Below are 16091 nucleotides of genomic sequence, written 5' to 3' on the forward strand. Positions count from 1 at the left end.
AAATAGAAAGACTTCTGTTTATTTGCCCTTTCAAGCAGAGTCGTCTGTGCAGCCATCTGAACATAGGTCCAAAAGTGCTTGATGCTCTCCATCGTCCGAGCAACTCTCATCTGCCAACAAATGTCGTACAGCTAATGCCACAAATTTCCCAATGGTAAGAAAAAATTTAAAGAAACACTCACCCGAAAAAAAACAACCAACTGAAAGAGCTGGGATACAATAATAATAATAATAATTTATTCTTATATACCGCCACACCACGAATAGTTCTAGGCGGTTTACAGCAGATAAGGCTGAACATCCAGCGAATATACAGTTCAAAAAGATACATCAATTTCTAGAATGTACACAATACATGTTGTCAGTGCTCTCCCCAGCGCTTTTCAGCCGGGCGCAACGCTCAGCAAATTTAGATGCCCGTCGGCTGTCATCTGCCGAATCCTGCTGCCACCACTGCTTAACGCACAGCCTGAAGAGCCGCGGAAAGACCCGCTAGACTTTAAACAAAAAAAAACCCCCAGCAAGCGACTCGAACCCGGCTTCCCTCCGAAACCGGAAGTTACGTTGGGGGGGGGGGTAGAGAAGAGAAGCCGGCACGGACCATTAGAGCCCCGGAGCATGCGGGAGATAGGCCAGCCACGGAGGGAAGCTTACTTGCTCTTGCTTACTTCAGGTCTTTCTCGCTGCCGGGACCTGCCTACTTTCTGTTTCCGCGAAGGCAGGACCCGGCAACGAGAAAGGCCCGAAGTAAGCAAAAGCAGCAAGTTGTAAGCTTCCCTCTGTCGCTGTCCTTTGGGAGATAGGTCAGCGACCAAGGGAAACTTTCAACTTGCCTTTGTCTGTAGTGAATCTGCTGGGTGTGTGAGACGGGGGGGGGGTGAATGGGAGGAGAAATGCTGCTGTACCCAATTAGAGGGGGAAGAGAAATTCTGGTGCTTCTGCTGTACCCAATTGGGGGGTTAAGAGAAATGCTGATGATGATGATGCTGCTGCTGTACCCAATAGGGGGAGGGGGAAGAGTCATGCTGCTGCACCCAATTAGGGGGGAGGGGGAAGAGAAATGCTGCTTCTGCTGTACCCAATGGGGGGGAAGAGAAATGCTGATGATACTGCTGTACCCAATGAGGGGAGGGGGAAGAGAAATACTGCTGCACCCAATTGGGGAGAGAGAGGGAAGGAGGGAGAAGGAAGATCAGGAAAAGGAGGAAAGAGATGCAAAGACCATGGGAGGGAGGGAAAGGAGATACCATACCATGGAGTGGAAGAGAGAGATGTCAGGGCATATGGGGGGGAAGCAGGGCCAGATTAAAGGATAGGCCCAGTAGGCACAGGCCTAGGGCCCGAAATGGTCAGGGGGGGCCCGCCAGTGCTGTGCTTTGGGGCCTCACCCTTGCTGGATTCGCTGGCAGCAGCAGCAGCCTCATCATCATCCCGGGCGCCCCCAACCCAATCCGACCCTCCTATCTCACCCTCCTTCCCTCATCAGTGACGTGCCATAGGGAATCATGGCAGGAGAAAGCCCTGAAGCAGCCTGCTTAGAGTAGAGCAGTGCTGTTTAGAGTCTCGTGATGGGAGGGAGGAAGAGATAGGAGGGTCGTGGGAGGGAGAGTAGCAGTCTGCCCCGGGTGCTCGGCCTGGCGTCATGAACTTCTTCGGCTAGCAACAGCATTTACAATTCACTGCTGTTGCCAGCTTCAGGCCTTCCTCTCTGCCAGGTCCTGCCTACTTCTGTTTCCATGAAGGCAGGACCCAACAGAGAAGAAGGCCCGAAGCTGGCAACAGCAGCGAATTGTGAATGCTAGTTCATGACGCCAGGTCTTGGATGACAGAAGGAGGAAAGGGAGCAGAGGGGGAGAGACTTGCACCCAACTGGAGGGAGAAAGAAGATGAGGGAGGGAATGAAACAAGATGCCAGGGATTGGAGGGAAGGGAGGGAGGAAGAGATGCCAGGGCATGGAGGGAAGGAGGAAAGTATGCCAGACCAAGGGGAAAGGAAGGAGGAGATGTCAGAGCATGGAGGGGGAGGGAGAGATGGAAGAAAAGGAAAGGAGTGAGATGCCAGAGAATCAGGGAAGGGAAGATACCAGACTGTGGGGTGCGAAGGAAAGAAAGGAGAAGAGAGAGATGCCAGAGCATAGGGGACGGAGGGGTGACAGAGAGAGAAAAATGGAGAGGTGGCAGAGCTGAAATCAATCATGTACAAAGGAGAAGAGAAGGGGCACATGATAGACAGTTTATTGAAGGAGCATAAAAAGAGGGAAGATGCCATATGGAACGGGGAGAGGGCGGACAGTGGATGGAAGGGGCTGATGCTGCATGGAAGACAGAGCAGACAGATGCTGGCTAGAAAGAAGAGTGAAGACAAGATGATTAAAGCAGAAACGACAAAAGGTAGAAAAAATTTTTTGTTGCTTTACGTAGAATCAAGTAGAATTGTATCTATTGATTAAAGTTTATAAATAGGAAATTGAAATAAGGCAGTTTTGGGGGGACTAAACCCCTTTCCTCAGGTCAGGACAGGATACTATAACAGCAGGGGTGGCCAAATGGTTGAGCGCGATCGACCAGTAGATCGCAAAGGCAATGTGAGTCGATCGCGTTGCCTTGGCAATCTGTTTCTTCCTGCTCCTTGAGCCAGGCCAGTCACGTAGAAGCGCCGGACTCACAAGACTTCACTTCCGATGTCAATTCTGACGTAAGAGAGGAAGTTCTGGGCCAGCCAATCGCTGCCTGGCTGGCCTGGAACTTCCTCTCCGACGTTAGAATTGACATCAGAGGTGAAGTCTTGTGAGTCCGGCGCTTGTACATTCCTGGCCTGGCTCGTGGAAGCAGGGAGAAATCGGCATGGTGGCTTACGGGGTAGGGAAAGAATCGGGGGAAGTGGAGAAATTGGTGCGATGGCTTGGGTGGGCAGGGGGAGAGAGAAAGAAAGAGACAGAAAAAAAGGGAAGGGGCAGAAAGAAAAAATATTGGATTTATAGTCAGAAGAAGGAAGTGCAAACAGAGACTCATGAAATCACCAGACAAAAAGGTAAGAAAAATTATTTTATTTTCAGTTTAGTGATCAAAATGTGTCTGTTTAGAGAATTTATATCTGCTGTCTATATTTTGCACTATGGCCCCCTTTTACTAAACCGCAATAGCAGTTTTTAGCGCAGGGAGCCTATGAGCATCGAGAGCAGCACAGGGCATTCAGTGCATCTCCCTGCTCTAAAAACCGCTATTGCGATTTAGTAAAAAGGGAGGGGGTATATTTGTCTATTTTTGTATAGTTGTTCCTGAGGTGACATTGCATAGAATCGTCTGCCTTGACCTCTTTGAAAACTCGCGGAATATAAATGATAATTAACATTTTCTCTGCGTACAGTGTGCTTTGTGTTTTTTTTAAATTTTATTGTTGGTAGATCATTTTGACTTGGTCATTTTAAAAGTAGCTCGCAAGCCCAAAAAGTGTGGGCACTCCTTCTGTAGAGCCATTTCTTGTATGACTGGATAAGCTATATTTATCTTTTTTTTTAGTTGTTTAAATTCATGCAGAAATAAATGGCTAGATTGAACCTAATGACTTCATTAACGCCTGTCCCTTTTTTTAACCTCTATACCATTTGAAAAAGGGCCAATACTTCTTAAATTTAGTAAAAATATTATGGCACAAGTGTCAAACCTTAAAAAAGGAAGTCATATTGAGCATTGGAAAATAATAATAATAATTAACTAATAAAAATAGTACACATTTAGGGCTCCTTTTACTAAGTTACAATAGTGGTTTTAGCAGGCACTTAGCGCGCGTAGGAATTGCCATGCGTGCTAGATGCTAACGCCAGCATTGAGCTGGTGTTAGTTTTCCCACGTAGCGCAGGGGTTTGCGCGCGCTAAAAATGCTAGCGCACCTTAGTAAAAGAGGGGGTTAATTTTCCCCACCACCAAATTTCCTCATCCCACCCTACCCGGCTACTTTTTCATGCCACCCAGCTGGAAAATATTTCTGAGGAGAACACTGCATGTTGTATTTAAAAAGCATTAGGAAGCTTGGATTACAAATTTGTCAAATAGTTGTGTCTTTGTTTTCTAAAAAATAATAGGATGAGACTCCTGGTATGATTTGCCAAACCAGGCGTTCATTTTGGCTGCCTGGAAAGAAAGAGTTCTCTCGAGAAATCTCTTCAAACGACATGATTTGACAGTAGGATATGTGAATAACTGGACTCTACGTGTGAACTTATTGGAGTGATTTAAAGAGAAATGGGAAACAAGGTCTCCAAGAGCAACAGCGACATCAATTTTATAAAGTAGCCGGGAAAGCTCTTGCTTAAATCTTTGCCTCTTATTTTCTTTAGCATGTGGGAAAGGAAAAATACACAGAAGCTTTAATGAGAGGGTGGGGTAGGGATCTGTGGGGACTAGATATAACCACTAAAACTTGCACAGCTCAGTCAGAACACCCCTCAACTCAAGTGACCAAGGCCTGAACAGGAGCTAACAAGCAAAGACCAGGAACAGTGAGAAACACATCCATCAACCTGCTGGAGATAAGAGTATACTGGTTGACCAAGAGGCAGTACATCCAATAAGTTCATCTCAGGCTATCTCCACCTGCTGGTAGATGAACTCAAACCACTTGTCTCTGGATTCATCTGCAGCTCATGCTAATAAATTAACACATACTAACAGGCTAACAGGAAGATTCTCAAAACTTAATGGTAACATCCTGTTTTGGTCAGGGGCAGACTGCAGCAGAGGGGAAGTGCACCAGCGATCCTCCACAGGCCGCAATTAGTTTTTTCTGTTAGGGCACCCAACACTTGAACTCATTACCAACATTGAAACTCATTAGTCATTACCAATACATTTAAGAGAAGAGGAAAATATTGATAAATTTAAAACAAACGCAACAACCTTCATGTTTAGGGACGCTTATAATTTATGACCTTTTATCCAAGAAAAAAGGAAATCACTGACCTCTCCCAATTAAATATTAACTATGGAAGAGCATAGCTCCCCTGTCCCATCATGCTACCCTCTCTCCTTCTTTCCTATAAATGATTGTAGTTCCACCCTTCTTCCCTTAAGTCTCGATTTGTCATGTATCTACCCAAAGTACTAATGGTATGTCACTGATTTTTATAATTTTAATGTAATGTACACTGCTTTGACAATTTTAAGGCGGTATATCAAATTTTAATAAACTTGGATTTAATAATAAACTTGGAAACTTTAAAGTGAGACCGGGAGACCAGGGGGATGCCGGATTATAGTGGAGAGAAGGGGGAAGCATGCTGGCTTTTGGGAGGCTCCCTGATGTAGTAGCTACCTTGTTTCCCCCAAAATAAGACCTACCCCGAAAATAAGCCCTAGAATGATTTTCAGGGTAGGTCTTAATATAAGCCCTACCTCAAAAATAAGTCCTAGTCCCCAGAAGCCTAACCCGAATGTCCCGGGATTCACTGGCAGCAGCACTCCCCCCCCTCCCATGCAACCGAACCTCTACTGACCTTCCCATCTCTCCCTCCCGTCCGAACTCCACTTACCCATATACCTCCCTCCAAAGAGTAGCGTTGGCAGCACTCTAAACAGGCTGATTCACGGCCTTCTCCCGCCAAGGCATTCCGTCTGCTGCATCATTGCTGCGAAGCAGCCTGTTTAGAGTGCTGCTGACGCTGTTCTTTAGAGGGAGGTATATAGGTCTCACGGTCGGCGGGGTTCGGATGGGAGGGAGAGATGGAAGGATGGGAGGGTCAGCGGGGGTTCAGCTACATGGTGGGGATGGGCTGCTTAAGGGTTCTGCTGCATGAGGGATAGAAGGGAGGGATAGAAAGATGCTGTGCACAGTGCAAGTGTTCTGCTGCACATGGGGGTGGGAGGGAGGGATAGAAAGATGCTGCAGAGGGAAGGCACAAGGAGATGGGTGAGAGTGGAGGAAAGAGATGATCACTGTACATGAAAAAATTAAGACCTACCCCGAAAATAAGCCCTAGTGCCTTTTTTGGCCCAAAATTGTTAAAACACTGTCTTATTTTCAGGGAAACACGGTATTAAGTGTACATGGAGGGACAGAGAGAGAGGGGGTCCAAAGGGAGGGGAGGAGTAGAAGGAGAAGAAATAATGGGTCTGAAAACAAAGGAGAGGGAAAGAGATGGTGGACAATGGGGGGAAGTAAGGGAAAAGAAAGGGAGAGAAGTTGGACCCAAGGGGTTGTGTGCAGGGAGGGGGATAGAGATAATAGATAGGAGGGCAGTTGGGAAGAAAAAGAGAGAGATGATAGATATTGGAGTGGTGGGGAAGGAGGGAGAGATGCTAGATGAAAGGGTAGTTGAGAAAAGGAGAGATTGTGGATCTGGAGATAGTGGGATCCATCACTGGAGCTGCTCTTTCATTCTTCGGGCCGCCAGCAGTGTGAATGAAGTAAACACGCTGCCTTCCACAGCTGGAAGCTTTCCCTCTGCTACTGCTTCCTGGCCCCACTTAGGCATGAAGCAGTAGCAGAGGGAAAGCTTCACTCACGCTGCTGGTGGACCGAAGAGCGCAAGAGTACTGCCTTATCGGATCCCATGGAGAGGAACGCAGGGGGGGAGTGGTCATTAGAGAAAAGCTGGACTGTGGGGATGTAGACTAAAAAAGAAAGATGCCAGACCTCTGGGAGAGGGAAGGGAAAGGAGGATAGAGATGGATGACGGATGGTGAGCATGGAGAAAGAAGAAAATTTCAAATGGGCAGGAGACCCTGGCAAGCGAGTTAACAAAAGACAAACAGAAACCAGAGCTGGAACTAACCTGATTTGAATAATGACCAGACAACAAAAGCAGGCTTAGGGCTTTCTCTAGCCAGGGGGCAGTAGCCCTATTTGCACTACTTGGCCTAACAACATCCCTGGCATGTGTGATCTTTATATTTTGCACAGTACAAGAGGAAATGAATCTTTTTATTTCTATGGTGTTTTACTATATGGAAGGTGTGGCTTCTTGGAATTTTGGTTTAATTTGTTTATCATTCTTGGTCAGTTATTATGTATTTGGCATTTGTGTTGTGTGTGTGTTACCGAGGTATTCTGTTAGGATGAATTTCCTATATAGCATTCAGTTTTCCCAATAGTGGAGGGAATATTGTGAGGGGAGATGGATTTTGTTGAATCCTTTTTCTGTATTTGTGATTTATAAAATGACAGTAGTACAGCATATTGTTCTTTTTTATACTTTTTAATAAAATGATTTCAATTAAAGAATAACATGGGGAAAAAATGTGTCCCCCATCAATGCCCCTTCCCAGTGACCATTAGTGCTGCCCGATTCAGGAAAAAAATTTTGATTCGATTCAGCCTATTGAATTGGTTTTTCGATTCGATTTGATTTTCCTGCCCAATTGGGTGTTTTTGTTTTTTTTTCAAACATCCTGGTAGGTTTATTTTATAGCTTCTTCACCCCCTTTGGCTTCTCCTAACCACACTGGCGAAGTGGTGTAAACAAAATAAAAAAACAAAAAGGACTTTCCCTCTCTCTGTTAAATCCTAGCTCACGTTTGCGGTCTAACACCAGCTCTGGCAGGATACACTTTTCAAATCTGACATATTGTAATCACAAACAGAAAATAAAATTATTTTTTCTACCTTTTGTTGTCTGGTCATTATTCAAATCTTGTTGGTCCCAGGCTCTGGTCGTCTTCTGATAACTTGCTTGCCAGGGTCTCCTTCTTTCTTCTTTCTCTGTGCTAACTATCCATCTGTCATCTTTGTCCTCCCCTTCCGTTTCCCTTCCCTCCTGGCATCTTTCCTTTTTTTCGTCTCCATCCACAGATTCACCTATTCTCAACTACCCTTTCATCCAGCATCTCTCCCTCCTTCCCCACTACCCCAGGGTCCACCATCTCTCCCTTTCTCTTCCTAATTACCCTCCACACCATCCCCCCTCCACACCATCCCTTCTGTAATCTCTCTCCCTCTCCTCTATTTTTAGACCCATTATTTTCCCCCCCAAAGTCAGGCATATGCATGTCTCTTTGAATCCCCCCTTCCCTCCCTCCCTCCCTCCATGTACTTCTACACCAGGGCCCCCCTCCCCTGAAGGTCTGTGCCACCATCCCTGAAGGCCTGTTTCCCCCTTGAAAGCCTGTCCCCCTCCTTTGAATGCCTGTTTCCCCCCTTGAGGCTTGTCCCCCCCCTTAAAGGCCTGAATCCCACCTCAGAAGGCCTGCCTGCCTGTCCCCCCTGAAGGCCTGCCTGCCTGTTCCCCCTGAATGCCTGTCCCGCCCCCCCATCTACTGCTCCCCCCCCAGCCTCCCTCTGGTGGCTGGCTTCCCCCCTGGCCTCCCCCGCACCGTTTACCATTGAGGAACAGCCTGCAGATAAGATCGCGATGCTAGCGATCTTTGCACGGCTTCGGAGCTGTTTCCTCTGCTGCGGTCCCGCCCCTTCTCCGACGTCAGAGGCAGGATCACGGAGGAAACAGCTCAGAAGCAGTGCAAAGATCGCTAGCATCGCGATCTTATCTGCAGGCTGTTCATCAACGGTAAACGGTATGGGGAGGCCTGGGGGGGAAAGCGGGAGGCCAGGGGTGGGAAGCCGAATGCCAGGGAAGGGAAACGGACGACAGGGGAGGGAAGCCGGATAGCAGCACTTCCCGACTGACCCTCCCCTCTCGCCCTCTAAAGCAGGTGCGGCAGTGGCCGGCCAGCAAGAGCAGCGCTGCTGCTCCTGCTTTAGGGGGGAGGGTCAGCCAAATCGTGAAGCCGATTTTTTGTTGTGTTGAATCGATTCACCCGAAGTGAATCGGTGAATCGATTCGAATCATGAATCGGGCAGCACTAGTGACCACCGTCCCTGTCACCACCCCGTCCCCGCGACCACTGTCCCCGCAGCATCCAAGTATACAAGCCTCAGTACTGCAATATTTAGCTTATTCCTTCCTTAAAAATCAAAGTTCTGGCTGCTGAACTAGAGAAAGATGTTCAGCTGGAAGTGCTTTGTTTATAAATTTTTATCAATACTACTTTATCTTACAGCAAAAAAAAGAAAAGAAATATAAATTTTCTCTTCTACCTTTGTTGTCTGGTTTAAACTTTCCTTATCTTCTCCTCACTCAATTCCTTCCATCCACTGTATGCATTCTCTCTGTGTCTTCCATTTACTCTGTTACTGTGCCTCTCCCTTTCATCTCTCCATCCACCCACCCCCACCCCAATTGGTCTGGTACCCATCTTCATCCCTCCGTTCCCCCCAGAGTCTGGCATCTTTGTCTTCTTCCCTTCCAGCATCTCTTCCCCATTTCCCTTCTGCATCTGTTCCTCTCAACCCCCCTTCAGCACCCCTCACGCGGTCTGAGCATCTCCCTCCCCCTTACCTTCGTGGTGCGTTTTATTTTACAGTGTAATTTGTTCAAGCCACTAGAGCCTGACTGAAGTTGCGTGCGTCTGCGGGTGGAAGCTTCGCCTCTCTTAGCATACTTAATGAAATGGTCAGAGGCTAAACCTGAGGTTCCAGCCTCCCCATCTTGAGTGCAGAACACACGACAAGGGTACTCTTCCAGTGCCCAACTAGACCAAACTTCACATGAATTCATGATATTGGAGCTCAAGAACTCCATCCTTGGTGGTCAGAATCGAAAACGAAGCTTTTTAAGGAAGTTTGAGAACTTAGAATTCAAATCAGAAAAAAATCCAAGATGGTCACAGTCAGGATTTTCCACAGAAAAAAAACATATGTTAACTCCAATAGAGGATAGCCAAAACCAGCGATTTGAGGATTTTGGGGGCTACAACAAAATTAACCTTGAAAAGCAACACATTCAGACATGCCCGCACAACTCCCCCCACCCCCCGAACTACCCTGTGAGCTGTAATAGCCCTACTCACAGACCAGACGCTGGGAAGAAGCGCTGCAGCCTGCTTCAGCTCCTCTATGGGTAGCTAGAAACCAAAGAGACCTCTTCCACCAGGAAAACTGCCTCTTCTGAATCTTCAGCTGCCAGTTGGGCCACCTCTTGGCTGAGCCTCAACCCCCGATACCAGGATCCAAACACCATGAGGAGGGGAGAGGAAAATGCAGCCAACACCGTGTGCACACCTAAGAAACGCAATTGGTGTCCATACAGACTATGCTAGCACTCCTGATCAAGTCAAGGAGTGAGCAAACAGTAGGGGGGAACCCTGAGCACTACATTTCAATTAGGTTCCCAAAGTCTGATCCTCTCACGCAAGCTAGACATTCACCAGAGCTTTATTGGAACACGAAGTCCCATGCAAAAACTTGCAAAAACCAATAAATAAACTGAGCAGATCAAAGTTGCTCTTGCTGGCTCGCTTGCAAAAGAAACAACTGACTGGAAGCAGCAGAAAGTAGGGAGAAGGAGGTGGTGATGAAAACAGTAATCAGTATCTCCTGCAATGGACTCGCGGGAGCGGAAGAAAGACACTTGGTTCAGCATACCATCCCTATTGCACTGGAATGAGGGTTTTACCAACTGGTTAAGACCACCAGTCCTGTTGCACAAGAAACACTATGGATATGGTCAGCTCCTGAATCATTACAAGATAATACATTTCACATTTCAAAATGATTTTCATTCATATACGTTTATATCAAATTAATGCATAGGTTTTTAAAGCTCATGGCAGTCATAATACAGATAAGCATAACTTACTTCAAACAGAAAAAGAATGGAGTCCAGCTCCTCCCTTTGTGATCTATTCCCTGTAATACAGAAACCAATTAATATCCTTTCCAAAAATATCACCATTACAATAGAACACTTGAAAAATCATCCAAGTATTAATTCTAATTATTGCATTAATATTGCACTATTTTCCTTTTCAGCAAGTAAGCATTTAACATTGGACTTATCAATAATTTTCTGTACCTAGAGCAACCAAAGGAATTTTGCCCTCAATTTAAAAATTGTTTCTTATATAAAAATAGATAGATTAACATACACTTTAGTTATTATTATTGAATATAATATTATAATGAATAAAATTTTAAAAATTAGTCCACATATACCTATGTGGATTACAATAAAAACACACAATATAAACAACTCACATATACATTGCACAACCGATATCAAAATGATCACTATCATCATAAATACCAGAATATAATAAATATAAATGCTCTTATATTGTCCTAAATGCCTGCACGAGTTTTAATTAATTGACCATTCATTTTTTTAAAAATTATGGAAAATAGGGAAAAAACAAATTATTTTACAAATCAAAGCAATGTGTTTCTGAAAAAAAGGCAAGTCGTTCTACAATATAAATAATCTGGATAGCATGTCCCACACAGGCAACACTTCTCAACTTTTCTGGTCCACTTCATGTTTTTTTATTTTATTGTGCCTCACAATCTGGCAGCTCCCCCAGGCTCTTCTTGGAACCTCTTTTGGGCACGATGAAGTACGAGCATTGAGTATCTGCTTGAGTTTTCCTCTGGTATGGGCTCTATGGTTCTAGAGCCAGCAGTCTGTGCACTGTCACTCAGACTTTGGCTACTTTTTCTGGCCTTCCTGCAGGTGAGTCTATAAAAAGATCCAGGAGGGGACAAAAGAACTTGAGCTTGTACCCTTCCTGTGTTATATCCAGCACCCAGTGATCTGTGGTGATCTCTGCCTATGCTCCCAAATGGGCCGATAAAACTCCCCATGATGCGAGGAGGCTCGGTAGAGATTTAGCATCATAACTGTTTCTTCAGGGCTGGGGCGGAGAAGGATCCAGAGGACTGAGGGCATCTGGCCCCTCCAAATCTGTGCCTAGAGAACTGAAACACACTTTGTACCGAAGGCCCCCCGCACCCCGCCCCCCCCCGCCCCATTTCTTTCAAATACACACAATATAATCTTATTAATATATAATGGTAATCACAAAATTTAAAACACACAAAGCGAACTGCACGCAGAAAAAAATCTTAATTATCATTTATATTCATTTTTTTTCAAAGAGGTCAAGGCAGATGACTTTAAAATATGCAATGTCACCTCAGTAACAACTATTGAAAAATAGACTAATATAGTGCAAAATATAGACAGCAGATATCAATTCTCAAAACAGACATTTTGATCACTAAATTGAAAATAAAATCATTTTTCCTACCTTTGTTGTCTGGCGATTTCATGAGTCTCTGTTTGCACTTCCTTCTGACTGTGCAGTCAATATTTCTTTATTCCTGCCTCCTGTACGCTTCCTCTCCTCCGGACCTCATTCCCTTCCCCATGAGTCCATCTTCCCTCCATGAGTTCAACTTTTCTTCTTCTCTCCGCCACCCCCATTGCAATATGTCTCCCTCTCTCTCTCACTGTCTTTCTCTCATTCTCTCCTTTGCTGCAAAGGGAGTGGGTAAAGAGAGAGAAAGATCCAGGATGCATCTCACCCACTCCCTCTACTGCCACATCCAACATTTCTCCCTTCTTTCCACCAGTCCAACATTTTTCTCTCTGCCTCCTATACACTTACTCTCCTCCAGTCTTCATTTCCTCCCCCTCCATGAATCCAACTTTTTAATTTCTGCCCTCTCCCCTTTCCCGAGTGTGACATTTCTCCTTCCTTTCTTTCTGCCCTCCCCGTCCATTTCTCCCTCTCTCCATGAGTCTAACACATTTTGCCTCCTACACGTTTTCTTTTTCTCCTCGCCTCTTCCCTCATGTGTGAAATCCCTCCTTCCCACCCCCCAGTTGATCTCTCCAACCCCAACCACATGTTCTCTCCCAATGCTCCATTTCTCCCTCTCCTCCACACTATGTCCATTTCTCCCTCTCTCATCACTCTCACTCATCCTGCAACAATTTTCCTTCCTTCCTTCCCTCCCCCCATTCCCACTCACAACTAATATGCTCTCTCCCCATGCACTTACCTTTTAGTTTTAAGTTACTTTCCAGTGTTATGAAATTTTCATAGAAGATAAAATAAATTTGAGAATAGTTGGCCTCAAAGAAATTCTTAAGTTCATTCCATTCCAGAACATCTGCCAAAAAAAAGACAACAAGAAAGATAATAAGGATTGTAATTGAGTTCATGGATAAAAAAGGAACATTTGAACACAAACGGCCTCTTTTACAAAGCCGCTGCGCTAACGGCCCCGAAGCCCATAGAGATTTAAAGGGCTTAGGGGCTATTGCCACGCGGCGGCTTTGTAAAAGTGTCAAACAAAATATTTTATGACAGCTTGTTGCGACAGCTCTGAGGTAGCAGTATTTTACTTACAAATATTATTCACAAAGCTCCAAGACAAGGTACAATAGAATATAGTAAATCTACCATAGAACACAAAATATCTAATACATACATACAAATTAATCAAAGAGGAAAATAAAGCAAAACAAAATCTAAAGTTATTAAATCACTCCTCTCTTATAAAAAAAAAAAATGCATAACTTTGAATAGCAATAACTAAGGGCTCCTTTTAAGAAGGTGCATTAGGGCCTTAACGCGCGGAACAGCACGCGCTAAAATGCCGTGCGCGCTAGCCACTACCGCCTCCTCTTGAGCAGGTGGTAGTTTTTCAGCTAGCGTATGCTATAGCGCGCACTAATCTGGTTCGTGCTTTAAAAACGCTAGCGCACTTTCGTAAAAGGAGCCCTAAAACAAATAGAAAGAGCAAAATATAATTCTGCACCTGATGGTAAATAATTCCTCTACTGAATATATCTCTAACTACTGTACAGACCATCAGATTTTATTCAAATTCTGGTTATTACTGGGAAACAATTCCCCAAGCTAAAATAAATAAACACACTTGTTAAGCTTTCTAAGTGTTTGAGATTTTATTTTAGGACGTTTCATGGTTTTATATTGTATTGTTATAAAATAAAGAGATTAGGGGGAAGATTCTCATAAACCTGCGTTAAAAAGCGACGGTCTGCTAACGCAGCCGTTCCGATACCGAATGGAAAGACCCAACGCATTCTTTAAAAATTGCACATGCAAAAAGGTTGGCGGACAGCAGCAAAGATTTCCTAATTTGCATGTGCCCATCGCTGATGGACACATGGACAGAAAAAAATGCTGCTGTCAACACCGCCGTCAAAAAAAACCCCACAACCCCAAACAAAAACACAGCAGCACAAAAACCTCACCATGATTGACCCAAACCCCTCCCCCCCTGCAACAGGAGAGATGCCTACTCTCTCCCACTGCACTAAACACTTCTCACCACTAACCCGACTCCCTCTGAGGCTCTGATTGGCCTGGATGCCCCATAGGCGAGGCTTTAGGCATCCGGGCCAATCAGAGCCTTAGGCCCCTTCACGATGCAACTGGGGAGAGGCCTGAGGTTCTGACTGGCCCAGGTTGTACAAGGCCCCTACCATGGTGCATCCCAAGATGCACCAGGGAGGGGATTTCCCTTAGACAATGGCAGGCAGCTGACAGGATGTTTTTGTGTCCCTCCGCTCATCACATCTGAGGTAAGGGGGGAGGGGGTTTACTTGTCAGCAGGAGAGAGTGGGCATCTCTCCCGCAGCAGTGGGGTTACTTACAGCAGGTGGTGGGGTTAACTTGTCAGCGGGAGAGAATGGGCATCTCTCCCGCTGCAGGGGGGAGGGGTTGGGTTAGTGGCTGGTGAGGTTTCTAGCAGTTTTGACACTGACCAGCACCCCTGGACCAGTCACTTTTTTTAGCCACCAAAAGCCGACGCCGATTTTAAAAATGGCTTGGCATTTTTGAAGAATCCACCAGAGGGCTCATTTCAATGTTGAACAGCCCATTTGCATGTCAGTGTCAGAGACTGATAGAAACCTCGCTAAAAAGGGAGATAATCCCTTTTGATAATCCTTCACTAAACTGCTTATAGGATAAACTGCCAGAAAACAGTTTAGCGATGGCGTTAAAACTTTGAGAATCTAGTCCTAGGTTCTTACCTTATATCTTTTCCAGTAGATAGGTGTGTCATTCTGGACAAGTAAAGGGGCATAATCAAAACATATGTCTAAGTACAATTTGTAGCGTGGTGGTTAGAGAGGCTCTAAAGTCTCTTGACCCACAGACCTCAGAAATGCCTCGGGGTATGTTCCTAAGTCTTCAGAGAACATACACACCACAAGTGGCACCCATAGTCATCATAGATCTAATGTTAATTATTTATATTTATTTAATTTAAATAGCTTATATAGATATTTTAGATATCAAAAAAGTACTCATCTTTTGTTTACATCTACGCGGGTGGGGGTAGGCACTCCGACATAGACTATGTTTCGCCCACACGGGCTGTATCAAGGAATCCCCCTTACATCCAGCGACTCATGCTTCCTGCTGTACTGGAAGCATGAGTCGCTGGATGTAAGGGGGATTCCTTGATACAGCCCGTGTGGGCGAAACATAGTCTATGTCGGAGTGCCTACCCCCACCCGCGTAGATGTAAACAAAAGATGAGTACTTTTTTGATATCTAAAATATCTATATAAGCTATTTAAATTAAATAAATATAAATAATTAACATTAGACCTATGATGACTATGGGTGCCACTTGTGGTGTGTATGTTCTCTGAAGACTTAGGAACATACCCCGAGGCATTTCTGAGGTCTGTGGGTCAAGAGACTTTAGAGCCTCTCTAACCACCACGCTACAAATTGTACTTAGACATATGTTTTGATTATGCCCCTTTACTTTTGTTTTGATTATGCCCATTTATAATAACAATAATTAACATTAGACCTATGACGACTATGGGTGCCACTTGTGGTGTGTATGTTCTCTGAAGACTTAGGAACATACCCCGAGGCATTTCTGAGGTCTGTGGGTCAAGAGACTTTAGAGCCTCTCTAACCACCACGCTATTCTTTGAATATTTGGAGGGGTTTCAAATATAAGAGCCTGATATAATTGACTTGTATTAAGTACAATTTGGGCATATGGCACTAGTCGCCTAAAGTCAACAGTGGGAAAATGGCCATTTTCGAAAAATACGTCTAGAATTTTTTTTTTTTTTTTTAGAAAATTGTCTAATCATCCAGGCTATTGTTTGTCTAGAGACCATCAGGATGTCTATCTTTATACTGCATTTCAACCAAAATTTCATCCAAGTCCCAAATGCCCAGAATAAGACAATTTGGACATGGGAAGGGTCAATCTTGTAATGGACTGGCCACCCAGACATAGCAACAGAGCAGTGGGG

At 44.9% G+C, this 16091-nt stretch overlaps 1 protein-coding gene across 7 annotated transcripts in view; it reads right to left on the reverse strand.

The window, feature by feature from the left end:
* RALGAPA2 (Ral GTPase activating protein catalytic subunit alpha 2) overlaps positions 1-16091 on the reverse strand; it is a 1036168-nt gene that overhangs the window by 997590 nt on the left and 22487 nt on the right. For all 7 annotated transcript variants that reach the window (XR_004538694.1, XR_004538695.1, XM_033936259.1 and 4 more), the window contains exons 2-3: positions 12833-12943; positions 10629-10678 (exon numbers count right to left, since the gene is read on the reverse strand). Coding sequence is in view for 5 of the 7 variants with exons in the window: in XM_033936259.1 (XP_033792150.1) it covers positions 10629-10678; positions 12833-12943 (161 nt within the window). In the remaining 2 variants the exon portion in view is untranslated. The remainder of the gene's footprint in view (positions 1-10628; positions 10679-12832; positions 12944-16091) is intronic.

Source organism: Geotrypetes seraphini, chromosome 3, assembly GCF_902459505.1.
Source record: "Geotrypetes seraphini chromosome 3, aGeoSer1.1, whole genome shotgun sequence".
Taxonomy (NCBI): Eukaryota; Metazoa; Chordata; class Amphibia; order Gymnophiona; family Dermophiidae; genus Geotrypetes; species Geotrypetes seraphini.